Source organism: Scyliorhinus canicula, chromosome 3 (genome assembly GCF_902713615.1).
Source record: "Scyliorhinus canicula chromosome 3, sScyCan1.1, whole genome shotgun sequence".
In the NCBI taxonomy this organism is placed as follows: Eukaryota; Metazoa; Chordata; class Chondrichthyes; order Carcharhiniformes; family Scyliorhinidae; genus Scyliorhinus; species Scyliorhinus canicula.
The window spans coordinates 43,887,427-43,913,777 of NC_052148.1; the positions used below are offsets into that span (position 1 = coordinate 43,887,427).

The 26,351-nt window shown below is 45.8% G+C and overlaps 1 protein-coding gene across 1 annotated transcript in view; it reads right to left on the reverse strand.

Annotated features, from left to right (window-relative positions):
• Window positions 1-26,351, reverse strand: part of LOC119963948 (lipoxygenase homology domain-containing protein 1-like) — a 282,480-nt gene that overhangs the window by 102,678 nt on the left and 153,451 nt on the right. The window contains 7 exon segments of the mRNA XM_038793391.1: window positions 1,277-1,437; window positions 5,880-6,072; window positions 9,043-9,239; window positions 11,419-11,495; window positions 11,659-11,819; window positions 14,465-14,619; window positions 16,608-16,743. Of these exon segments, the coding sequence (XP_038649319.1) occupies window positions 1,277-1,437; window positions 5,880-6,072; window positions 9,043-9,239; window positions 11,419-11,495; window positions 11,659-11,819; window positions 14,465-14,619; window positions 16,608-16,743 (1,080 nt within the window).

The window sequence follows — 26,351 nt, forward strand, 5'->3', positions numbered from 1 at the left end:
TCTTGTACAGAAGATGGCGCCGGAGTGAGGCGACTCCCTGCGAGCTCTCCCCAACAGATCCAATTTTTGCTTGACTTATACTCGTTCTAATCTTTTCATTGTATATCTTGTGTTGCCCTATTACGTATTTTCTTTTATTCCCTTTTCTTCCCATGTACTTAATGATCTGTTGAGCTGCTCACAGAAAAATACTTTTCACTGTACCTCGGTACACGTGTCAATAAACAAATCCAATCCAATTTAGCATGGCCAATCCACCTAACTTGCGCATCTTTGGGCTGTGGGAGGAAACTGGAGCACGTGGAGGAAACCCACGCATACACGGGGAGGAAGTGTGTAGTCCACACTGACAGTCACCCAAGGTCTGAACTAAACCCAGGTCCCGAGCGCTGTGAGGCTGCAGTGCTAACCACTATCCCGCCCCAATGTGGTCCTCTCTACACTGTGGAGACTAAATGCAGACTGGGTGACCACTTTGTGGAACACCTTCGCTCAGTCTGCAAACATGACCTCAACCTTCCTGTCGCTTGTCATTTCAATTCGCTATCTTGCTCCGTGCCCACATTTCTGCCCGTAGCCTGCTGCAACATTCTAGTGAAACCCAGCGTAAAGTGGAGGAATCAGCACCTCATCTTCCGATTACAGCCTTCCAGACTTGACATTGAGTTCTACAACTTCAGACCATGAATTCCCTCCTCTATTTTTACCTTAATATTTTTCCCAACACCCTCCCCACAGGGCCATCTGTCACTGGTTTTGCTCTTGGCTATTAACACATTCTGCTATCTTACTGTTATTAGCACTTTCTTTAGTCTTTAACACTACTATTAACACCCCTTGGCCTGGATTCTCAGCCCCGCCGCGCCACATTTCTGTTTCACCCTGCCAGCGGGATGATCCGTTATGCCGGCCGGTCAATGGGGTTTTGCATTGTGGGACAGCCCCACGCCGTCAGGAAACCCTCCGGCAGAGAATCCAGACCCTTTTGTCGTGTGTCCATTATATCTTTGTCAATCTCTCCTCAGCTCCCGTCTATCCCTGACCTCCTGTCCTGTTCTACCTTCTCCAATCCCCCCCTCCCCCCCCCCCAACTATATAATCCATCACATTTCTGCCCCTCTTCAGCTCGGAAGAGTCATACTCAAAGAGTTAGTTTTGTTTCTCTCTTCAAAGATGCTGTCAGACCGGTTGAGCATTTTCTGTTTTTAGTACCGCTGAGCCTAATATTTACACTTTCATCAGGACTATAACTGACTCAACCTCTGGCCAAGCTTACCTTAAACATCTCTGTTGCTCCTCGCACAAAATTGTCCGAGCGACTTCGGAGACGGATTTGTTCGGTCTTTCCAAGCTCTCCATATATCTGGATGAAGACTTTAGCATCAGTGCCAGCGCCTGTGACGTCCCCTGTGTGCACTGCTATCTCATAGTTGACCACTGGTCAAAGTCACAGGAAATGCAAGTGAGATTCACAAGCACTAAGGTACACAACGCGACAATCAATGGCGATGTGCTCAGCTGAGCGTAAATTCACTGAGGGTGAAGTCACTGCCCAGCAGCGAGCTGCATGAGAAGGTCATGGAGATCCAACGCTGTGGATCCTCTATATTTACACACTCCCTTTCAGCATTGCTCCCCAATCTGTGGGCAAGGTCGGAAATTTACCCCTCAGATATCATTGCATTTTGGAAGGCACTGGTTGAAATCGGCAGGCTTTGAACAAGTTGGTAGAGTCATAGACTTCTTTTCCTCAGCTAATTAGGTAACTGCATCAGAGTCTCATAAAAAAAGCAAGCAGATAGTGCATGCTCATTGACTTAGACATCACCAGTCACTGCTGTGCTTTGGAATCAAATAACCTCAAAGGATTTTTTTGAGGATGAGAAGCCCTGGGAATGATCAAAGAAGAGTCAGGTGACTAATTCCTGCTTCCAGAGAACTGAGGTTTGACGAAAGATTAGAAAAATGCACAGCCTCTCAGGGAGTGAATGATAGAAGACCTTCTATGAATATACAAAATATTAAATGTTAGATATGTTAAATGTCAAATATTAGCCTTTTCCAAGATGGCGCCGGAGCGAGGCAACTCTCTGCGAGCTTTCCCCAACAGATCCTTTTTTACTTAACTTATACTCGTTATCTTGTGTTGCCCTATTATATATTTTCTTTTATTCCCTTTTCTTCCCAGGTACTTAATGATCTGTTGAGCTGCTCACAGAAAAATACTTTTCACTGTACCTCGGTACACGTGACGATAAACAAATCTAATCCAAATGGTAATATTTTAGAAATGGTCAACCTGGAGCATAATTTCAAATTAAACCATGTACTTTAAACAACATAGGTACCAACTAGTAAAAGATAATTTAAGCTAATTTTATATTTGCATTGTGGCCAGCGGGATGCTGTGACGGTCAGTAGCAGAGGACAGGTAGTTGGTGTGGAACTGTTGGTGAATGGGCAATTGAGGTTGTAGCTACTGGTTTCACACCTGGAGTTCTTCATGGAAAGCCTGGGCAGAAAGGAACTATCTAGATTGCCTCCTTCTCCTCTCTTCTGCTAGATTGGTTCCTGGGAGAGTGAGAAAGTTGTGCTATGATGAGAGGCTGAGCGAATTAGGCTTATGTTCCCTGCGGTTTAGCGGGTAGACGGTGGCATAGTGGTATTGTCACTGGACTGGTAAACCAGAGACCCAGAGGAATGTTCTGAGGGCCCAGGTTCAAATCCCACCACTGCAGATGGTGAAATTTGAATTCAATAAAAAAAAATCTGGAATTAAAAGTCAATGATGACCATGAAAGCATTACCAATTATTGTAAAAACCCATCTGATTCACTAATGCCCTTTGGGGAAGTAAATCTGTTGTCCTTACCTGGTCTGGCCTACATGTAACTCCAGACCCACAGCAATGTGGTTGACACTTAACTATCCCCTCAAGGGCAATTAGGGATGGGCAATAAATGCTGGCACAGCCTGCGACGCCCACATCCCATGAACAAATAATAAAAGTAAAGAAGAATGAGAGGTCATTTCATTGAAACACACAAAATTCTGAAGGGACTTGACAGGGAGACACTGATTTTCCTTCAACTTTGTGGGAAATCTGAAACAGGGCACAATCTCAGGATAAGAGGCATTTAGGACTGGGATCAGGAGAAATGGCTTCACTCAAAGGGTTGTGAATCTTTGGAATTCTCTACCCTAGAGAATTATGGCTGTTCCATCGCTAAGTATATTTAATGGTGGGATAGACAGATTTTGGCCTCTGAGGGAATCAAGGGAGATGGAGAATGGGTGGGAAAATTGGAGTCCAAGTTCAGCCATGATCGTAATAATGGTGGAGCAGGAGCAGACCACATAGCACGTTGAGCCGCGACCTGCTCTGCGGTCTACTCTTGCATCTTTCTATTCTATTGCTCCTCCCCCTTATGTTCCTTCTCCTCAGCTACTCAGTAACTGGTAGCCCTCATAATGCCAAGGTTGTGTACCATGCAGCAAACCACCACAAATCTTGTAACCTTGCTCTATCAGACGCTGAAGGGCTAATCCTGAGCAGTCCAGGCAGTGGAAGATTTGTTTCAGCAGAGCAGAATGGCTTTCATTGAATGCATGTTGCTCACATGTGCATGGGTTGCTCACCAGAGTCATCTGCCCTGGGGTCTGGGAATAACCCTGTAGCCGCTCTTCAATTTGCCATTTGGCTCAAATGCAAGGGGGAGAGTGCGCTGGCACAGAATGGAAGTATTGTGACTGCTGCCAGGAGAAGGAGAATGCCTCCCACTGTGCCCATGTCTGGAAGCAACTGGTTTGTGTAGAACCCTTAGTCAGCAAGAAGTATTTCAGCACCAACCACATCATTCCTTGCAGACCGTTGAAACTTTAAGCAGCTATAGGAAGCATCAAACACTCGGAGAATCATAGCAACAGCCAGAAGAAATCAAACAGCAAAAACTTGTATGTAATTCATGCTCCCTTCAAATAGCACCAGTGGAGGGCTCTGCATGGTTAGTTTTGTGAGATTATGTGCGGATATTAAATGGAGTGTGAGCTTCAAAATGTCATCACTGGCGTTGGATCAGTGTTGCACGCTACTTAACATCATAATCATAGAATCATAGAATGTACTGCGCAGAAGGGCCATTTAGCTCATCGAGTCTGCCTGCTCAGTGGCCATTTACTGTACTAACACCCTCACCAATATGGCATTCAATGTGATTTGCTCCAAAAGTATAAGCATGCACCACAGAGATCATTTTGAATTTTGGAGATTGAAGGACACATGTCAAATGGACACTAACACGTTCTAGATCTGTATGGAAGTATAAGCCAGAATGACCAAATGACATCTTGAGTGTACCTTACAATCTTTGCAAAAGGCTCAGCTGAAAGGCATTGGGCCCTGATTTTCCGTCCCAGGCCGCCCTGAATGCGTCCGCCAATGGGACAGAGAATCGGGCGTCGGGGTAAAATCGGGATTGGCGCCCAGGAATATGGAAATAAATGCAAATGGGTCATAATGAACGTTGGAATCTATCCCCTTCACCTCGGAGACCTCGGGCGAGCACCATTCAATACTAATCTTCACAAACGGTAACCAGAAGGAACGGCACTCATGGGTGTCTCTCAGGGAATCGATGGCCCACAGGTGCTTGCCCTCTGGGCAGGGTGGCACCCTGGCAGTGCCACCTGTGCCCCAGCCTGGCATTGCCAAGGTGCCAAGCTGACATTGTCTGCACAGCAATGAATGGGTGGGGGTGCCCTGAGCGGGGGTTTAGGGGGGTGCCCTGGGCGGGGGTTTATGGGGGTGCCCTGAGCGGGGGTTTAGAGGGGTGCCCTGAGCGGGGGTTTATGGGGATACCCTGAGCGGGGGTTTAGGGGGGTACCCTGAGCGGGGGTTTATGGGGGTACCCTGAGCGGGGGTTTAGGGGGGTACCCTGAGCAGGGGTTTAGGGGGGTATCCTGAGCGGAGGCTCAGGGGGCATGCCCTGAGCGGGGGTTCAGGGGGGTGCCCTGGTGGGGTTTTGGGGGTACCCTGAGCAGGGGTTCAGGGGGCATGCCCTGAGCGGTGGTTTAGAGGGCTGCAGCGGGACCCGGGGACTCCCTCATAGTGAGTTGGGGCTTGGCAGGGTGTCGGGAGTCACGTCGGAGTCTGCGCCATTTGACAATGGCATCCCGATCTGTCGCTACACCTCGGGGTTCCAGCAAGCAGAGCTCCTCAGTGTAGAAAACAGGGTTATGTGCAGCCTTGACTGCGCGTTCCCTGCTTAGGCCCTGTATCTAACCGGGGGTGCACGTTAAATAGCGGGGCACTTCTTGACAATGCGAGCGGCGGGAAACACGTACCTAAACGCGCTCGCTATCGACCTTTGTTCCCATTTAGTTAAATCGCGGCCATCATGCAGATGATGTCCTTTCGGAAAGGAAACCTCTGCTGTCCTTATCCCCTCTGGCCTATTTGTGACTCCAGACTCACAGCAATGCAGTGTGACTCTTAACTGGTCTCTGAAATGGTCCAGCAAGCCATTCAGTTTTATTCAAAAAGTGTCTTACTCTCAACTTCAGAGGAGCCGCTAGGAATGGGCTATAGATGCTGGGCTTGTCAACAGTACCCAGATCCCATGAATGAATAAAGAAAAACAAATCAGCATATTTGGAGCTAGGCAAGAGCAAGGAGATTGGGTATCAAAAGAGAGGAGAGGACAGGTAAATTAACACTGAAACAATGAGAAGGCATGGTTCGCATGTACAAATCTGAGAGGTATAAGCTGAGAAACAAAGGTGAATTTATGACTGCAGTGAGCATCCATATATTTCCCTTGAAGACATTTATCTAGCAAAGCGGATGAGAATCCTTTCCTTTCAAAGCTTCACATTCTTACATTTCTCGATATCCGTGATCTCACTGGGGTAGATTTCAATCTCCGTCTTGCCATCTGCTTCATCCTTGCACAGCCATCGGTGAGCAGGAAACATGTACTCCTTCCCATGCACTGGAACCTTAACCTGAACGCTGTCCAGGAACCAACCAGCTCTCAGTCCCACATTATCATGGCCAATCAACAAACGGTTTAGCTTTTCAGTAAAAAATGTAAAAGCATGAAATGAGTAAGGCTATTTGGCCCTTTAACAGTTTTCCTTATGTTAGCTTCTATTCCACTCCTTAATCTACTGAGTGAAAGTTTAAACATAATCAAGCAAAACAGTAAAGTATTTCTCCATTGTCACAACTTCACTATGTACTGTCCTGAGCTGCAACACAAGTGACATTGTAGAAGTGGATTTCATTTGGAACTTCGCTGATAGGGTTAATATAACAGTTCTGAAAAGCTCTGTGAAAGAGATGTCAACAGGTCAAGGGATGAAATAAAGGGAGTGTGTCTGACCGGCATCTGTAAAAGCAAAGATGTCAGAAGGTTATGGGATGGAATATAGGGAGTGTGACTTTGGTACTAATTAATGTTCTGACCCGTATCTGTAAAAGGAGAGAGGTCAAAAAGGCAAAGAATGGAATGAATGGGAACCGTTACTTTATTGCAGAGATAACATAATTAAGCTCGTTTGACCAGTTGGAACAAATAAACATTGAAATGTAAGAGGGACTGTCTTTGGAGTGAGTTGAGCCATATGGCCATGGGATACAAAAACCTTTGTATTAATATTGATAGTGACTTGTGCTAATGATTATGTCAAAAATAACCTCCCGACCTCGAAGAATAATTCCATATATGTACATGTTCTGGATCCTTGCCAAATCATAGGTGTATCTAGGAATTTAAAGGGACCACCCCTAAGCTGTAAGATGTATAAAGATACTGTCCTTATTCTGGGATTTTGGCACTTCTCGAAGGTAGTTACCCGACTGCTTAGAGATTTGTCCCGGCCGTAAATAAACGAATATTCGTTACTGACGTGTTCGAGTGTTTTACTTCTGGACTGACAATCAGATACGTGAAAGCGCAATTCACAACATAGAACCTATTGAGTTCATGGAATATTTTGTCTCAAGTTATACCTAGTCTTATGAGCTCTTTGCATAACTTGCTATGAATGGGAGATAGTCTGTTCGTTCCACTTCCCATACCAAGGGTGGAATTTAATGCCCTCCCTAGTGGCATGTTTTGAGGGTAGGGGGCAGTTAATCAGACAGGAGGGTGGCAGGTGGGGACCCTGATGCCTTCCTGCCTTTTGCCCAATGAGATCCATGCTGAGTTGGCTCCTTAAGTCTGCAATTAATGTCCAAACAAGGACCTCATCCTGCCGCTGCTGATATCCACCCAGTGATGGACAAGGGACTTGCCATGCTAGGTGCACAACAAGCAAAGTCTCGTGAGATTGTTTGCTAGATCCCAGACAAAATCCCTTGTTCAAAAGCACTCAGTGACTGTCTGAGGGACCAAGCATTGGGAAGGATGGGGCCCACTGAGAGCCAGCCCCCCTTGCGCTCGCTGCCGATACCCCCTTTCCCCTTCTCCACCACATTCTGCCACCTGGCCACTCTGCGACTCCCATCCCACCATCACTCAGAGCAGAACAAACTGTAGGAGCATTGCTAAAATCAATAAAGATGATAAAAGGTTGCAATATAGGGAGTTGGAGACCAGCAGTGAGAATTACTTTAGTAAACAGGTTATTTATTGCGTACGAAACTCAAGCTACAATGAGTATTATTATTGTTGCTACTTATTAAATGTGCATTATAAACTTTTGGTGGTGGCGTAAAATGAATGATATATTGGCTGGAGTGTGTACCATCTACAAGATGACCTGCAGGAACTCACCAAAAATCTTTAGGCAGCACCTTCTAAACCTATGACCTCGAGCATCTAGAAGGACAAGGGTAGCAGACACAAGGGAATACCATCACCCGGAGGTTTCCCACCACCCTGACTTGGAAATATATCATCGTTCCTTCACTGTTGCTGGGTCAAAATCCTGGAACTCCCTCCCTAACAGCACTGTGGGTGTATCTACACCACAGAGAGTGCAGAAAATCAAGAAGGCAGCTCATCACCGCCTTCTTAAGGACAATTAGGGTTGGGCAATAAATGCTGGGCTAGCCAGTGATGCCCACATCCCGTAAATGATTAAAATAAAATACACATTGCCTGATTTTCCTTACGATTGTTTGCATTGCTGATTAAATATTGCCTGTTGAACATCAGTCCCATTTCCCCCCGAGTGCTGACAACTAAAATAGCTATACAAAATTATTCCACGTTGTTTAGAACCTGAGAATTCATTGCAATCAGTAATAAGCAAGGAAGGTAAATTCTGTCATTGCTGAAACCTTTGAAAGAAAAGGTTGGTGTAGTGATTTGATACAATCAGCTGAAAATTTCACTTGACCTTATTACCAAGGAATATTTAACGCACCTGAATGACAGTTGTCTGTCCATGATGTTAGTCCCTTTAAAGCAGGGGTGGGCAAACTACGGCCCGCGGGCCGCATGCGGCCCGCCAAAGGTATTTCTGCGGCCCACCAAGTCATTAAAAAAAAAAAAAAAAAAATTTTTTTTTTTTTTAAATTTTTTTTTTTTTTTCCACTTTTTAAAGGTTAATGGGTGGGGGGGCTGTTGGGTTACTTACTGGCATAGGGTGGATACGTTGACTTGAGTAGGGTGATCATTGCTTGGCACAACGTCGAGGGCCGAAGGGCCTGTTCTGTGCTGTACTGTTCTATGTTCTATATGAGGCGCCCAGAATCATAACCGGGTGAAGTAATTATTTTACTTAATATACTATGCGGCCCTTTGTGAATTGTGAATTTCTGAATGCGGCCCTTGCACGGAAAAGTTTGCCCACCCCTGCTTTAAAGTAAATGGGTTACTGGTTGCAAAAAAATACAATTCATTGAGTTTGTTTATAGTTTTCTTACGGATATGGCCCAATAAGTTATAAGTTTATATTATGTAATTGCCGAGAGAGGATGGTGATCTTGGGCGTAATATTATCATTCACTCAATAAATTCCTAGATAAACTGTAGTCAGTAAGTTAGAAAATAGCTCAGGTGCGTTTCACAATCAGTACCAATATGTACTTACTTTTCCTATATCCATTGTGTCGATGATGAAAACGTCCACACGGCCTTGTTCAAAGTAATTTCCCAAGTCATTGTCAGAGATGGCTAGGGAATGCTTGCTAGTGTCTCCCTTCTCTCCGTACAGTTTGATGAAAACTTTTGAATCACTACTGGCTCCGGGAACACTTCCTGTCTTCACTATGATATGGTAACGGATATCTGCAAATTCCATCCAAGGAACAATATTTAATAAAAGCGGCATTGTGCTACAGTGGTTAGTATTGCCTACTCAGTGCTAACTGAGCCAGGGACCCAGGTTCAATTCTGGCCTTGGGCGACCATCTGTGTGGAGTTTGCACATTTTCTGTGGGTTTCCTCCGGGTGCTCTAGTGTCTTCCCACAGTCTAAGGATGTGCAGATTAGATGGATTAGCCACTCTAAAATTTCCCCTTATTGTCCAGGGATGTGCAGGTTAAGTGGCGTTACGGGGAGAGGGCAGGGGAATGGGCCTCAGGATGGTTCTCTTTCAGAGAGTCAGTGCAGACTCGATGGGCTGAATGACCTCCTTTTACACCATAGGTATTCTATAGTTCTAAAACGTTCAAGGAAGAACTAAAGCAAGACTTGCATTTATAGAACACCTCACATGGCTTTAGGATGCCCCAGAGCCATGTAAGGGCAGCTGGTCTAATCACTCAAAGCCTGGTTAACTGGACAAATTTGTAACTGAAAATTAAAATTGTAAATCTACAACTAGCATAGTTAAATAGTGGAAGATCATTACTATTGTCTTCAATGACTGGCTCGTACCCTATTGCCCAGTCCTGACCACAGTCTGAAGCTGAACCTGTCCATCGTAACCTTATCATCCATATTGATGATGGGCTGAGCATTCCAATCCCATTTCTCTCCATTACCAAGACTGCCTGTTCTCAAAACATCAACCTACAATGGCTAAAAGCCCAGCACGGCTTTGATTTTAAATGTTTATTATTATTTCCAAATTCTTCCATCTAAAACTGCTCCAGCCACACAATTCTCCCAGATTTCTGCATTTGTCTGGCCATTTGTGCAAACCCAGCTTTAATTGCTCTACAATTGGTTGCTTAGCATTCAATGATGCAGGATTTAAGCTCTGACATTTTCTCCCTTTCTTCCCCCTTTCTACCCAGCTCTCCGCCTGTAAGACACTCCCTGAAACCTAACTCGTTGGTCACGAGTTTTACTATCTCCTTATATGGCTTGATTTGATATCAAATTTTATCATAGAATTTACAGAATTTACAGTGCAGAAGGATACCATTCAGCCCATCGAGTCTGCACTGGCTCTTGGAAAGAGCACCCTACCCAAGGTCAATACCTACCCCCATCCCCATAACCCAGTAACCCCACCCAACACTAAGGGCACTTTTGGACACTAAGGGCAATTTATCATGACCAATCCACCTAACCTGCACATCTTTGAACTGTGGGAGGAAACCGAAGCACCCGGAGGAAACCCACGCACACACGGGGAGGATGTGCAGACTCCGCACAGACAGTGACCCAAGCCGGAATCGAACCTGGGACCCTGGAGCTGTGAAGCAATTGTGCTGTCCACAATGCTACCATGCTAGCATTTTGTTTGATAAGAGCTTTTGTGAAGTGTCTTGGAATGTTACGTAAATATAAATTGTTGTTATTGGACTCCAATTTACATATTTATGTAGCCTCTCATTGCTTTCAGGGGGGTGGGCTGTTCATCCTTTTGAAGGCCAGACTGCAAATCGCTCCAGGCAGGGCTTGGCAGGAATGAAGCGGCCTAGGTGCAACAACCGCAATCCCCCCCCCCCCCCCCCCCCCCCCCAACCACATGCATACATGTTTGAAAGTTGCCTGCCCATACATTAGCCAAACAACAGGTGGTTGGCTAGCTGGCTGTTGAAAATTGGTCCCATGGTATAATTGACACTGAGTCTCCTGGCTCTGGTAATGCACAGTTCTCCAGAGTGAGTGGGCTCCAGCTCGTCCGAGGCCTTGAGACAGGACCAAGCGTAACGTGGTCAGAAGAATAGAAAGAGCAGAGAAGCAAACACTCTATTAGGCTTCAAAGGTGTCATGCATTGAAATGTGAGAGTTACATTTTCAGAATATTCTCTAGGATTTTACAACATGCCCGCTGTACAAGTGAAACCATGCCAGAGAAGGTTTCAATAAAAAGTGTTCCTCATGAGGTGACATTACCCCCTTAAATAGACAAAATTCCCTGCGGGCATGCCTATTTAAACTGACATGGCACTATCCACTAATTAACTTGCCTTCAGAGATAACCTACCTGTGGAAGTGAGCAAAGTCCCTTTATGTAGGAAGATGTTTGGTTGACGCAAATTTCCAACGTTTGGCCAAAATCCTTACTTACTTTTAAGCATCTGTGCATCTCCGATTGGAACCAGCTCTCGAACAATTTGACCATCATCTTCACCTTTATCCAGCCATCTGATGATAAATAGACATGTATTTATTTTTTTTCAACTCCCGCCTTTTGCTAAAACCTTTTTCTTTTGCCACCCCCTAACGCTGAGAAACACATGTGAACAGGCATGGAGGCACACTAACATTCTCCTCTAAAATGGGATAATAGGCAGTTAAAACTCCTAACCTGTAACACGGGAATTCCACAGACTGTGACTCGGGAGCTCCCTCCTCCTTCACGATCACCTTGTCGAGGTACCAGCCACAGCTTCCACCTCTGCCATCATGTCCTATTCTCACCCTTGTCACTTTCTTCAGACTTACAGCCTCAATAATAAATTCATCTGCCTAAGTATACGAAACACAGTGAAATACTGATAGTTTGTACATTTAGACTGAGTGAACCATTGGATTGGATTGGATTTGTTTATTGTCACGTGTACTGAGGTACAGTGAGAAGTATTTTTCTGTAAGCAGCTTAAACAGATCATGAAGTACATGAAAATTAAGAACATGGTATACACAGAATGTGTAAATCAGGATATAGATAGATCGGGCAAATCATGACATAGACAGATTGGAAAATCAGGATATAGACAGATTGAGTAAATCAGGAGATAGACAGACTGAGTAAATCAGGATATAGACAGACTGAGTAAATCAGGATATAGACAGACTGGGTAAATCAGGATATAGACAGACTGGGAAATCAGGATATAGACAGACTGGGTAAATCAGGATATAGACAGACTGGGTAAATCAGGATATAGACAGACTGGGTAAATCAGGATATAGACAGACTGGGAAATCAGGGTATAGACAGACTGGGAAATCAGGGTATAGACAGACAGGGTAAATCAGGATATAGACAGACTGGGCAAATCAGGGTATAGACAGACTGGGTAAATCAGGGTATAGACAGACTGGGAAATCAGGATATAGACAGACTGAGTAAATCAGGACATAGACAGACTGGGTAAATCAGGTTATCGACAGACTGGGTAAATCAGGATATAGACAGACTGGGTAAATCAGGGTATAGACAGACTGGGTAAATCAGGGTATAGACAGACTGAGTAAATCAGGACATAGACAGACTGGGTAAATCAGGTTATCGACAGACTGGGTAAATCAGGATATAGACAGACTGGGTAAATCAGGGTATAGACAGACTGGGTAAATCAGGGTATAGACAGACTGGGTAAATCAGGGTATAGACAGACTGAGTAAATCAGGATATAGACAGACTGAGTAAATCAGGATATAGACAGACTGGGTAAATCAGGATATAGACAGACTGAGTAAATCAGGGTATAGACAGACTGGGTAAATCAGGATATAGACAGACTGGGTAAATCAGGATATAGACAGACTGGGTAAATCAGGATATAGACAGACTGGGTAAATCAGGATATAGACAGACTGGGTAAATCAGGATATAGACAGACTGGGTAAATCAGGATATAGACAGACTGGGTAAATCAGGGTATAGACAGACTGAGTAAATCAGGATATAGACAGACTGAGTAAATCAGGATATAGACAGACTGGGTAAATCAGGATATAGACAGACTGAGTAAATCAGGATATAGACAGACTGGGTAAATCAGGGTATAGACAGACTGGGTAAATCAGGATATAGACAGACTGGGTAAATCAGGATATAGACAGACTGGGTAAATCAGGATATAGACAGACTGAGTAAATCAGGATATAGACAGACTGGGTAAATCAGGGTATAGACAGACTGAGTAAATCAGGGTATAGACAGACTGGGTAAATCAGGATATAGACAGACTGGGAAATCAGAATATAGACAGACTGGGTAAATCAGGATATCGACAGACTGGGTAAATCAGGGTATAGACAGACTGGGTAAATCAGGGTATAGACAGACTGGGTAAATCAGGGTATAGACAGACTGGGTAAATCAGGGTATGGACACACTGGGTAAATCAGGGTATAGACAGACTGGGAAATCAGAATATAGACAGACTGGGTAAATCAGGATATCGACAGACTGGGTAAATCAGGGTATAGACAGATTGTATAAATCTGGATATAGACAATTGGGTAAATCAGGATATAGACAGACTGGGTAAATCAGGGTATAGACACACTGGGTAAATCAGGATATAGACAGACTGGGTAAATCAGGGTATAGACAGATTGTATAAATCTGGATATAGACAATTGGGTAAATCAGGATATAGACAGACTGGGTAAATCAGGGTATAGACACACTGGGTAAATCAGGATATAGACAGACTGGGTAAATCAGGATATAGACAGACTGGGTAAATCAGGGTATAGACAGATTGTATAAATCTGGATATAGACAATTGGGTAAATCAGGATATAGACAGACTGGGTAAATCAGGATATAGACAGACTGGGTAAATCAGGATATAGACAGACTGGGTAAATCAGGGTATAGACAGATTGTATAAATCTGGATATAGACAATTGGGTAAATCAGGATATAGACAGACTGGGTAAATCAGGGTATAGACAGACTGAGTAAATCAGGATATAGACAGACTGGGTAAATCAGCATATAGACAGAATGGGTAAATCAGGATATAGACAGACTGGGTAAATCAGGGTATAGACAGACTGGGTAAATCAGGATATAGACAGACTGGATAAATCGGGGAACGGACAGACTGAGTAAATCAGGATATAGACAGATTGGGTAAATCAGGATATAGACAGACTGGGTAAATCAGGATATAGACAGACTGGATAAATCAGGATATAGACAGACTGGATAAATCGGGGAACGGACAGACTGGGTAAATCAGGATATCGACAGACTGGGTAAATCAGGGTATAGACAGATTGTATAAATCTGGATATAGACAATTGGGTAAATCAGGATATAGACAGACTGGGTAAATCAGGGTATAGACAGATTGGATAAATCTGGATATAGACAATTGGGTAAATCATGGTACCATGTGTTTCTGACAAAAATGTAATATTGTACTCACATTGCCTTTCTCAAATTTATTGACGTTATTCTTGCTGTCGTAAAGCACCCGCTCCCCTGTGTCCCCCTTTAGCCCAATCAGGCAAATAAAGACATTGGCATCAGTGCCACTGCCGCTGACACTGCCAGTATAGATGATAGCCCGGTACTTCACCACTGCGAGGAACACACAGACAACATCATGACTGTCGTGGATGAGGGTACCTTTCATGTCTCAATGTCGCAATGGTACCCCAAATTAGTCAGAGATTACTGACACACTGTGGCGCAGAGCAGCAGCTCAGATTAGGGTTTCCCGGAACGCAGTAAGCTTCTCATGTCTGGAACATTCTGACTTTGAACTGTGGAAGGCAATGAGATTTGCTGCTGAACAGGTTGCCACCATAACAATGGAAAAAACAAGAATTCAGCCATTTAATAAGATCCTGGCTAAAATTCTACCTCAACTCTAATTTCTTGCCCTACCTGCATATACCCCTTGACATTTGTACAGCATCTGACAGCTGTTCATACCCCAGTAACTATGGGTCATACTTCTGCCTCAGATTGGAACTAGCACACATCATGGCAGAAAGAAAAAAACCTCTTAAATGGCAGGAGCGGAGAGTGAAGGAATATAAAGAAAATGTATAAAAAGGTCCTGGGCGCGATTCTCCGCTGCCCACGACGGGTCGGAGAATAGCGGGAGGGCCTTCCCGACATTTTTCCCGACTACCCGCTATTCTCCCCCCCCCCCCCCCCACGGCCGCCCCACAACACGAAATGCTGCTCGCGTTTTTTACGGCGAACAGCGATTCTCCCCAGGCCGATGGGCCGAGTTCCCAGGCCTTTACGGCCGTTTTCACGAACGCAAACACACCTGCTCTCACCGTTCGTGAAAACGGCCGCAAAGTGCCGTCCCGGACAACCATGGCACCGATTGGCATGGCTGCACCACGGCCGTGCCAAGGGTAGCATGGGCCTGCGATCGGTGGGCACCGATCGCGGGCTGCGGGTCCGATACCCGCGCACTATTTGTTCCTCCGCCGCCCGCGCATGCGCGGGTTTGACGCATATGCGCGATGACGTCATCCGCGCATGCGCGGGTTGGAGCCGTCCAACCCACGCATGCGCGGCTGACGTCATTGTGCGCGTCAGCCGCCGTGACGCTTGGCGCGCGGGCTTAGCGATGGTCGCGAAGCCCGCGATGCCATGCTTCACGGGACCGCGCTGCTAGCCCCGCCCGGAGGGGAGAATCGGGGCCCGGGAGGGGGCGCGGAGGCTGCCATGAAACACGGCCAATTTCACGGCAGCCTTTATGACTCTCCGCATTTGCGGAGAATCACGCCCCCTATTCTTCACAAGTGGCTCTACCAGCATTTTTCAGGTATGAGTGAAAATAATGGGATTAATTTTGACTTTAGATGAAATTGTATAACGAGTGATATAGGTTCAATTGCCTGTTAATTTACATTTCTGTTGAAGCCATAGAGATGGAAATCTGAGGAGTTACATAATGGATAACTAAATCGGTAGCCCCTGGTTTGCACAACAACCCAAAGTCAAGGTTGCCCAGGGTAGTTCTTCTCCTGATGTTTTTATCCTGCCCCCCCTACATCAGGGGCTGTTTAGCACAGGGCTAAATCGCTGACTTTGAAAGCAGACCAAGGCAGGCCAGCAGCACGGTTCAATTCCCGTATCAGCCTCCCCGAACAGGCGCCGGAATGTGGTGACTAGGGGCTTTTCACCGTAACTACATTTGAAGTCTACTTGTGACAATAAGCGATTTTCATTTCATTTTCATACCTCAACCCATCTGTTTATATATAGCAGCACCTTGGTGTTGAGCCTTCCTGGTGCACAGATGCTGTATTGGCTTTGAAGTATTAGGATATTGGGGAGGAAGAAGATGAAGAGTGAGTTCAGGTGCTGCTCCTCCTGAAGAGTGGGGGGAACTATGGCCAAGGACTGAAGAGCAGCACTGCTGTATGGAGAGATCACCTCCCTCCACTCGTATCTGGGGATTTGCGCAAAGCCAACGCGTGATTAGACACGAAGGAAAGGGTCAAGAAAATAGAAGTTCAGCAATAATAACACAAACAAAATCAAAAATCAGCCTGAATACAGATCTGCTGGCTTCCTTCCTACTTCACTTGTGCACTCACAGGGCAGGACTTCATCGACACAGTCTCCTTCAGCAGGCAGCTCCCGTATGATTTCATTATCATCCTCATTGACGTCCAACCATCGGCCACATTTGAAACTATATTTTTCCTTCGTCAGTGATTTCATTAAAGTCACCTGCAGTAAATCAAAGAACACAAAAACATTCGGGGGAGGAGATTTACCAACTTGGTCAACCTCTCTCGATAGGGAGAGATCTGTCACACAAAGTTTCCATTCAGTTTCATTCCATCCACTGAGGGAAAGAGAGGACATCGCGGGTGAAGAGAGAATATCAATGGTGAACGAGAAGGTATTGTGGGAAAGAGAGGCCATCGCGGGTGAAGGAGAGGATATCATGGGGAAAGAGAAGATAGTGCGGAGAAAGAGAGACTATCCTGGGGGAAAGAGAGGATATTGTGGGGAAAGAGAGTATACTGCGGGTGAAGGAGAGGATATCATGGTGAAAGGGAGGATATCATGGGGAAAGACAAGATATTGTGGTGTCATGAATCTGCCTGGAGACAGCAGCAGAAAGTATTCAAAGGGCCTCAATTGGTATGTGCCTCTCTTGGTAATGATGTGGAGATGCCGGTGTTGGACCGGGGTGAGCACAGTAAGAACATAGAACATAGACAAATACAGCACAGAACAGGCCCTTCGGCCCACGATGTTGTGCCAAACCTTTGTCCGAGATTAATCATAGATTATCATAGAATTACAGTGCAGAAGGAGGCCATTCGGCCCATCGAGTCTGCACCGGCTCTTCGAAAGAGCACCCTACCCAAGGTCAACACCTCCACGCTATCCCCATAACCCAGTAACCCCACCCAACACTAATGGCAATTTTGGGCACTAAGGGCAATTTATCATGGCCAATCCACCTAACCTGCACATCTTTGGACTGTGGGAGGAAACTGGAGCACCCGGAGGAAACCCACGACACACGGGGAGGATGTGCAGACTCCGCACAGACAGTGACCCAAGCCGGAATCGAACCTGGGACCCTGGGGCTGTGAAGCAATTGTGCTATCCACAATGCTACCGTGCTGCCCTTAAGAACAAATTAATCTACACTCCATTATTCTACCGTAATCCATGTACCTATCCAATAGCTGCTTGAAAGTCCCTAATGTTTCCGACTCAACTACTTCCACAGGCAGTGCATTCCATGCCCCCACTACTCTGGGTAAAGAACAAACCTCTGACATCCCCCCTATATCTTCCACCATTCACCTTAAATTTATGTCCCCTTGTAAAGGTTTGTTCCACCCGGGGAAAACGTCTCTGACTGTCTACTCTATCTATTCCCCTGATCATCTTATAAACCTCTATCAAGTCGCCCCTCATCCTTCTTCGTTCTAATGAGAAAAGGCCTAGCACCCTCAACCTTTCCTCATACGACCTACTCTCCATTCCAGGCAACATCCTGATAAATCTCCTTTGCACCTTTTCCAAAGCTTCCACATCCTTCCTAAAATGAGGCGACCAGAACTGCACACAGTACTCCAAATGTGGCCTTACCAAGGTTTTGTACAGCTGCACCATCACCTCATGGCTCTTAAATTCAGTCCCTCTGCTAATGAACACTAGCACACCATAGGCCTTCTTCACAGCTGTATCCACTTGAGTGGCAACTTTCAAAGATCTATGAACATAGACCCCAAGATCTCTCTGCTCCTCCACATTGCCAAGAACCCTACCGTTAACCCTGTATTCCGCATTCATATTTGTACTTCCAAAATGGACAACCTCACACTTTTCAGGGCTAAACTCCATCTGCCACTTCTCAGCCCAGCTCTGCATCCTATCTATGTCTCTTTGCAGCCGACAACAGCCCTCCTCACTATCCACAACTCCACCAATCTTCGTATCATCTGCAAATTTACTGACCCACCCTTCAACTCCCTCATCCAAGTCATTAATGAAAATCACAAACAGCAGAGGACCCAGAACTGATCCCTGCGGTATGCCACTGGTAACTGGGCTCTAGGCTGAATATTTGTCATCCACCACCACGCTCTGACTTCTATCGGTTAGCCAGTTCGTTATCCAACTGGCCAAATTTCCCACTATCCCATGCCTCCTTACTTTCTGCATAAGCCTACCATGGGGAACCTTATCAAATGCCTTACTAAAATCCATGTACACTACATCCACTGCTTTACCTTCATCCACATGCTTGGTCACCTCCTCAAAGAATTCAATAAGACTTGTAAGGCAAGACCTACCCCTCACAAATCCGTGCTGACTATCCCTAATCAAGCAGTGTCTTTCCAGATGCTCAAAAATCCTATCCCTCAGTACCCTTTCCATTATTTTGCCTACCACCGAAGTAAAACTAACTGGCTTGTAATTCCCAGGGTTATCCCTATTCCCTTTTTTGAACATGGGCACGACATTCACCACTCTCCAATCCCCTGGTACCACCCCTGTTGACAGTGAGGACGAAAAGATCATTGCCAACGGCTCTGCAATTTCATCTCTTGCTTCCCATAGAATCTTTGGTTATATCCTGTCAGGCCCGGGGGACTTGTCTATCCTCAAGCAGTCTTACAACACCATGTTAAAGTCCAACAGGTTTGTTTCAAACAGTAGCTTTCGGAGCACTGCTCCTTCCTCAGGTGAATGAAGACAATGCATCTTTGAATTTGTCTAAATATGTGTTTCTGGAACATACCTCTTAAATCACCTGAGGAAGGAGCAGTGCTCCAAAAGCTAGTCTTTGAAACAAACCTGTTAGACTTTAACCTGGTGTTGTAAGACTTCTTACTGTGCTCTCCTGGTAATGGGTTTGGAACAGCAGTTCAAATAATAACGAAGTGTGAACTGCTTATGGAGGGGAAACAGATTATAGATGATTGGGAAGGTCCCAGAGATATAGATATGTTGATATATAGTCAAGGAAGTTGATAGGGTCAGATAGCCGAAAACACATAAAGCACAATCAAAGAACAAAACAAGGAAGGAAGGGAGGCAGTTACCATCTAGCAGACGCAGAAAGCAGGCAGGTCAGTTTCCAGTCACCAAGCCTGAAGGTCAGGGTTGCAGCAAACATGCTATATTCTATATCTGAGCCAAGGCAGTGCAGAAAACCTTCGTAACAGCAGTTTTAAAATATCTTTGCATGACCAGGAAAACATGGTTCCCAGATTTGAGTATCATCCCTGTATTGTGGTAATGATAGCTGGTTATTCAATTTGGATATTGTTTGGGGAACAGGAGAAATCGTAGAGTTCAGGTATCATAGATATATCTTGCAACAAGGGGTACGTTCATACATTTTAATTCTGTGAGAGTAGAGTAGTCCAGTTTGTGTGCATTTGTCTTCTTTACTTCAATAAATAGTCTTTAATGATTGTTACACGAAGACTGGGCTGTTTATTCTCACTGGGGTCTCACTTGTCGCCTCACATCAAAACAAAATAAAACTATACACCCCACAAACCGGTGGTCTAAGTGGGGATATCCAGCCAGGTAACATCAGTGAGGTTTGTGACAACAAGGAAAGTGAGGATATTGTGGGGAAAGAGAGAATATCGTGGGGGAAAGTGAGGATATTGTGGGTGAAATAGAGAATATCATGGGGGGGGGGGGGGGGGGGAAGAGAGGATATTGAGGGGGGGATAAGAGAGAATATAGCGGGAAAGGGAGGATATCACAGGGAAAGAGTATATCATGGGGGAAAAGAGGATAGCACGGGGGAAAGACTTGATATTGTGGGTAAAGAGAGGATATCATGGGAAAGAGAAAATATTTTATTGAGGCATTTATAATTTTGTTGTTTATCCTTACTGATTGTGGTCTATGGGTCATAAAGTTGAGGATCCAGTTGCAGAGGGAGGAGCCAAGTCCTAGGTTTTGGAGTTTTGATATGAGCTTTTTGAAGGTTCACTTTCAAGAAGGCCAATCTGACTTTGGAAGCTGTGAGGGTAGGTATGGGTGTGTTCGAGGCTGTTGGGCAGTTGGTATGTTAGTTTTCTGCTTGAAACAAACATAGAATGCATTGAGTTCATTGGAGAGGGGTGTGCTGCTGCCAGAGATTCTACTTGGCTTCGCTTTGTAGCTTGTGATGTTGTTTAAGCCTTGCCACAACCGACGAGTGTCCGTGCCATTAGTCTGTGACTAGGTTAGTCTGGTATTGTCGCTCGGTGTTCCTGATGGCTTTGCGGAGAGCATACCTAGATTTCTTATATAGGTCGGGGCCAACTGTCTCAGATCTGGCCTTCAGTCTGGAGTGAATCTCCCAGTTAAACCATGGTTTCCAGTTGGGGAACGCAAGTACTACTTTCTTTGGCACAGACTTCTACACACTTGCTGATGAAGTCTGTGATGGTGGTGGCATACACGTTTAGGTTGGCCGCTGAGTTTTTGGATATGGAGCTCTTCCGTTGCCTTGGACCAGCAATGCACGACCCTCTTAAACCGGTTCTCCCACTTAAGTTTATGCTTGTATACTGGAAGAAGGAGCACCGTCTTGTGGTCCGATTATCCGGTGCAGTCGGGGATAGATCAATAGGTGCTCTTGATGTTTGTGTAGCAGTGGTCAAGGATGTTGGGGCATCTGGTGGGACAGAGGATGTGTTGGTGGAATTTTGGCAGCACGCTTTTGAGGTTGGCCTGGTTGAAGTTTACGGCCACAATGAACAAGGCCTCCAGGTGTTCTGTTTCATTGTTATTCTGTGAGAGGATATCGCGGGGGAAAGAGAGGATATCGCAGGGGAAAGAGAGGATATTATGGAGGAAAGAGAGAATATCACGGGGGAAAGAGAGGATATTGTGGAGGAAAGAGAGGATATCGCAGTTGAAAGAGAGGATATTATGGAGGAAAGAGAGGATATCGCAGGGGAAAGAGAGGATATTATGGAGGAAAGAGAGGATATCGCGGGGGAAAGAGAGAATATCGCGGGGGAAAGAGAGGATATTATGGAGGAAAGAGAGGATATCGCAGGGGAAAGAGAGGATATTATGGAGGAAAGAGAGGATATCGCGGGGGAAAGAGAGAATATCGCGGGGGAAAGAGAGGATATTGTGGAGCAAAGAGAAGATATTGCGGGGGAAAGAGGCATATCATAGAGGAACGAGAGGATATTGTAGAGGAAAGAGAGGATACCGCGAGGGAGAGGATATCGTAGTGGAAAGAAGGGTTATCGCGGGAGAAAGCGAGGATATCACAGCGGAAAGAGAGGATGTCACCGGGGAAAGAAAGGATATCACAGAATCACACAGTGCAGAAGAGGCCCTTTGGCCTGTTGAGTCTGCACCGACACATGTAAAATACTTGACCTAGCTACCTAATGCCTCTTACCAGCACTTGGCCCATATCTATGATGCGCCAAGTGCTCCTCTGGGTACTTTTTAGAGGATGTGAACCAAACCACCTCCACCACCCTCCCAGGCAGTGCATTCCAGACCGTCACCACCCTCTGGGTAAAAAGGTTTTTCCTGGGACTTCCAGTGATGACATGTAGAAAGCAGTCGCACATTAGGTGGCTCCCACCAGCGACCTTTGATTTAAGCCCTTTTCACCTCAGTTTTCCGAAGAGATTTGAGGTGCAATGTGGTCTGTTTGATGGGTTAAGAATCCCACGTCAAAGGAATGCCCGATAAATACAAAACAGCAGAAAAATAAGGAATTGCCGTCAGACCCGGAGGCTTCAAGAGCTTTGTCTGTTAAGAAAATGGCGGAACACTCCTGCAGGGTCGTTGGCCATTCCACTAACTGCTGAGATGCTCACAGGCATCTTGGTGGGGCAACATAAGAAACTATGGCGGGAGGTCTCCGAGGCTCAAGAGGAAGCAATTGAGGGGGCAATGCCCACTATTTGAGTGGCCTTGGCAAAAGTGGATTAAGTGGTAAAGGCACAAGGCGCGGCGCTAAAGAGGGTAGAGGTGGCCCTTTCATGGCAAAGTGACCAGAACACCTCCCTGGAAGCGAGGATGGCGCGAGTGGCCGATGGCAACAAGGCATTAAGTGTCAAGGTGTACAATTTGGAAAATTGCTCCAGAAGGCAGAACCTGAGGCTGCCGGAGGGCTTGGAGGGTCCAAATCCAACAAAATATATGGCGCAGATGTTTGAATTATTAGTTGTGAATTATATTGGTTGGGAGATAGCGCTAAGGTTTTGGTGGATCCAAATAGGAGGTACTGTCAGTGTGTCATTGGTGGGTACAACGTTGGTCTTAATCAATGTATATGCACCGAACTAAGATGATACAGCTTTTGTCAGTAAGTTCCAATCCGGACTCACACCAGCTAATTCCATGGAGGGACTTTAATTGTGTACTGCACCCTCGACTGGATAGATCAAGGCCTAATTCTTTGCACCCTTCAGTGGTGGTAAAGGCACTTTTGGCCTTTGCAGAGCAGATGAGGGGGTAGATCCGTGGTAATCTTTACACCCAAATGAGAGGGAATTTTTTTCTCTCAGGTGCATCAATCAGGTCTATTCTCGGATCTTGTGGTGGGTAGGTCTCTGCTTCCGGGAGTGCTGCTGGAGGGCAGGGTATTTGGCAATAGTTATTTGGGATCATGCTCCACATTTTGTGGATTTGGTGTTGGGGTCGGGCCCCGCTCAGCACCCCCGTGGAGGTCGGAGACAACATTATTGGCGGATAAGGGATTCTGTGAGAGGGTTTCCTCCACCACTGGGGAGTGCATTGACTTCAATAGGAGTGAGGAGATATCACCGTTCACATTATGGGAGGCTCCAAGACGGTCATTAGGGGAGAGATAATCTCCCGTAAGGCACATAAAGATGAGAATGAAAGGGTAGAGAGGCAGATATTGGTGGATTCCATCCTTGAGGCGCCAAGCAGGAAGAAATTGCAGATGGAATTTGGGCTGCTGGCGATGGACAGGGCGGTGCCCCAGTTGTGACGCTCGAGGGGGACTTTTTATGAGCTTGGGGAGAAGGCCAGTCACATGTTGGTGCGCCTGCTGGGGCAATAGACTGCCTCTCGGGAAATTATGCCGGTGAAGGACTCGAGTGGCAGGTTGGTCTCCGCCCCATGTAAGGTCAATGAGGCTTTCAAGGCTTTTTATCATAGTCTTTATAAGCCGGAGCCCCGGAGGATGGGTTGTCTATTTCTTTTTAATTTTAAGTGACCAATTTGTTTCTTTCCAATTAAGGGGCAATTTAGTGTGGCCAATTCACCTACTTTGCATATCTTTGGGTTGTGGGGGTGAGACCCACGCAGACATGGAGAGAATGTGCAAATTCCATATGGACATTAACCCGGGATCGAACACGGTCCTCAGCGTTGTGAGGCAGCAGTGCTAACCACTGTGCCACCATGCTGTCCTAAGATGGGTTGTCTATGATGCAATTTTTGGATGGCTTGTCTATCCTAGTTGTAGAACGAGAGAGAAGGGAGGAATTGGAGTTTAATTCAGTCGGGCAAGAGTCTGGACCCGGACATATTCCCAATAGAATTTTATAAGAAATTTAGGGTCAGCTAGTCCCATTGTTGTTAGAGATGTTTATCGATTCCATATCCCAGGGGATATTGCTGGCCACATGGGTTAAGGCATCGATTTATTTGTTTTAAAGAAATATCCGATAGAGTGTGGGTCGTATCGCCCTATTTCAATATTGAATGCAGATGCAAAGTTGTTGGTGAATGTTTTGGCAATGCGCTTGGAGCACCGCCTTCCAGGAGTTATATCGGAGGAACAGACTGGGTTTGTTAAGGGTAGGCCAGGTCGGCCAACATTCAGCGACTGCTGAATGTTATTCTGTCCCCCTCTCCAGTCCCTGAGCCAGTGGTAATTATTTCAATTGATGCTGAAAAGGCGTTTGATATGGTGGAGTGGGGGTATCTGTTCAAGCTGTTTGGAAGGTTTGGTTTTGGACTTAGATTTATATTGTCATCCAGCTTTTATATAGAGCCCCTACCGCGAAAGTTCGTATGAATGCCTTGAGCTCGAAATATTTCCAACTGAAGAGGGGTGCGAGACAGGGTTATCCGTTGTCCCTGCCATTGTTTGCCATGGCAATTGAACCTCTGGCCATAGCATTGAGGTCCTCTATGATGTGGAGGGGAATAGAGAGGCAAGGGAGGGAGCATAGGGTGGATGTGGATAGTTTGTTGCTGCATATAATGGATCCTCTTTCCAATGTAGAGGAGAAAATGACGTTTCTTCTGAGTTTTGGCTTCTTTTCGAGATATAAATTGAACTTGGACACAAGCAAATACTTTCTGGTGAATCCCCTAGGCAGGGGAGCCAATCTGGGGAGGTTGCCTTTTCTCTTGGCCATGCCCAACTTCCATTATCTGGGAACCGGGTGACCCATGATTGGGCCTCGCTCCATGAACTAAATTTTGCTGGTCTGGTGAATGGGGTCAAGCCTGACCTGAAGAAGTGGGAAAACCTTCCTCTGTCCCTGGTGGGCAAGGTCCAATCGGTAAAGATTATTATCCTGCCAAGGTTTCTATTTTTGTTTCAGTGTCTCCCAGTTTTCCTTTCCAAATCCTTCTTTGTGAAAGTTACTAAAATTATATCTTCTTTTATTTCGGCAGGCAAGACCCCACAGATTGGTAGGGTGTTTTTGCAGAGGGAAAGGCAGTCAGGAGGCCTCACGTTGTCCAATCTGTTATTTTACTATTGAACAGCAAACATTGAAAAGTTATGAGGAGGGTTTAAGGGTACGGAGACCAGATGGAGGCGGGTGGAGAGGAGTGTCTGTAGTGTTTGAGGGCCTTGGTTTTGGTCTGCTTCCATTTTCCCCAGAAAAGTGGACTTCAAGTCAGGTGCAGGTGGCCACTTTGAGAATCTAGAGACAGTTTAGGCAACGTTTCAAGTTGGGTGCCATGACATTGTTAGCCCCAATCTGTGGAAACCATTGCTTTAATCCAGTGGTTTTGGTCATTTGAGGCATGGGGGGAGGAGGGGTTGGAGCGGTTCGCGGCCGTGTTTAAAGAAGGAGAGTTCACTATTTTTGAGGAGAGGTTGGGTAAATTCAAGCTTCTGAGAATGAATCTATTTGGGTATTACCAGGTGCGTAACATTTTGAATAAGGAGATTCCTTCCTTCCCCCGGCACCCTCACCCTCTTAGATGGATAGGGTCCTTTCGGCGGTTGAGCAAGGGGAGGGGAAGGTATCGGATATTTATAGTTGGTTTGTGTCGATGGAGCAAGCTCCATTGGATGAGGTAAAAGGAAGTGGGGGTGGCACGGTGGCACAGTGGTTAGCACTGCTGCCTCACAACGCCGGGGACCCGGGTTCAATCCCGGCCCCAGGTCACTGTCCGTGTGGAGTTCTCCCCGTGTCTGCGTGGGTTTCACGCCCACAACCCAAAGATGTGCAGGGTAGGTGGATTGGCCACGCTAAATTGCACCTTAATTGGAAAAACCTTTTAAAAAGGGAAGTGGGAGAGGGAGCTGGGTCAGGCTTTTGATAGGGGTGTGTGGAGTGAGGCTCTTCATAAGGTCAACTCCACCTCCTCATGTGCTAGGCACAGCTTGATTCAGTTCAGGGTGGTGCATACGGCACATCTGACCAGGGCATGGATGAGTGGGTTTTTGGGGGGGGGGGGGGGGGGGGGGGGAATAGATTCCGCTGTTGCAAATTTTGTAAAGGAAAAAGTTCTTACTAGTTCTTATGGTCTTTATGTTCTTATGTTGCTACTGAGATTTTCCATGGAAGGTTCAGAGCTTCAGGTACAGCATAAATATATGGGCCAAACCAAAGGAAATGAAAGGTAAAAAATCCAAACAGTGCCAATTTTACTGGCCTATAGAA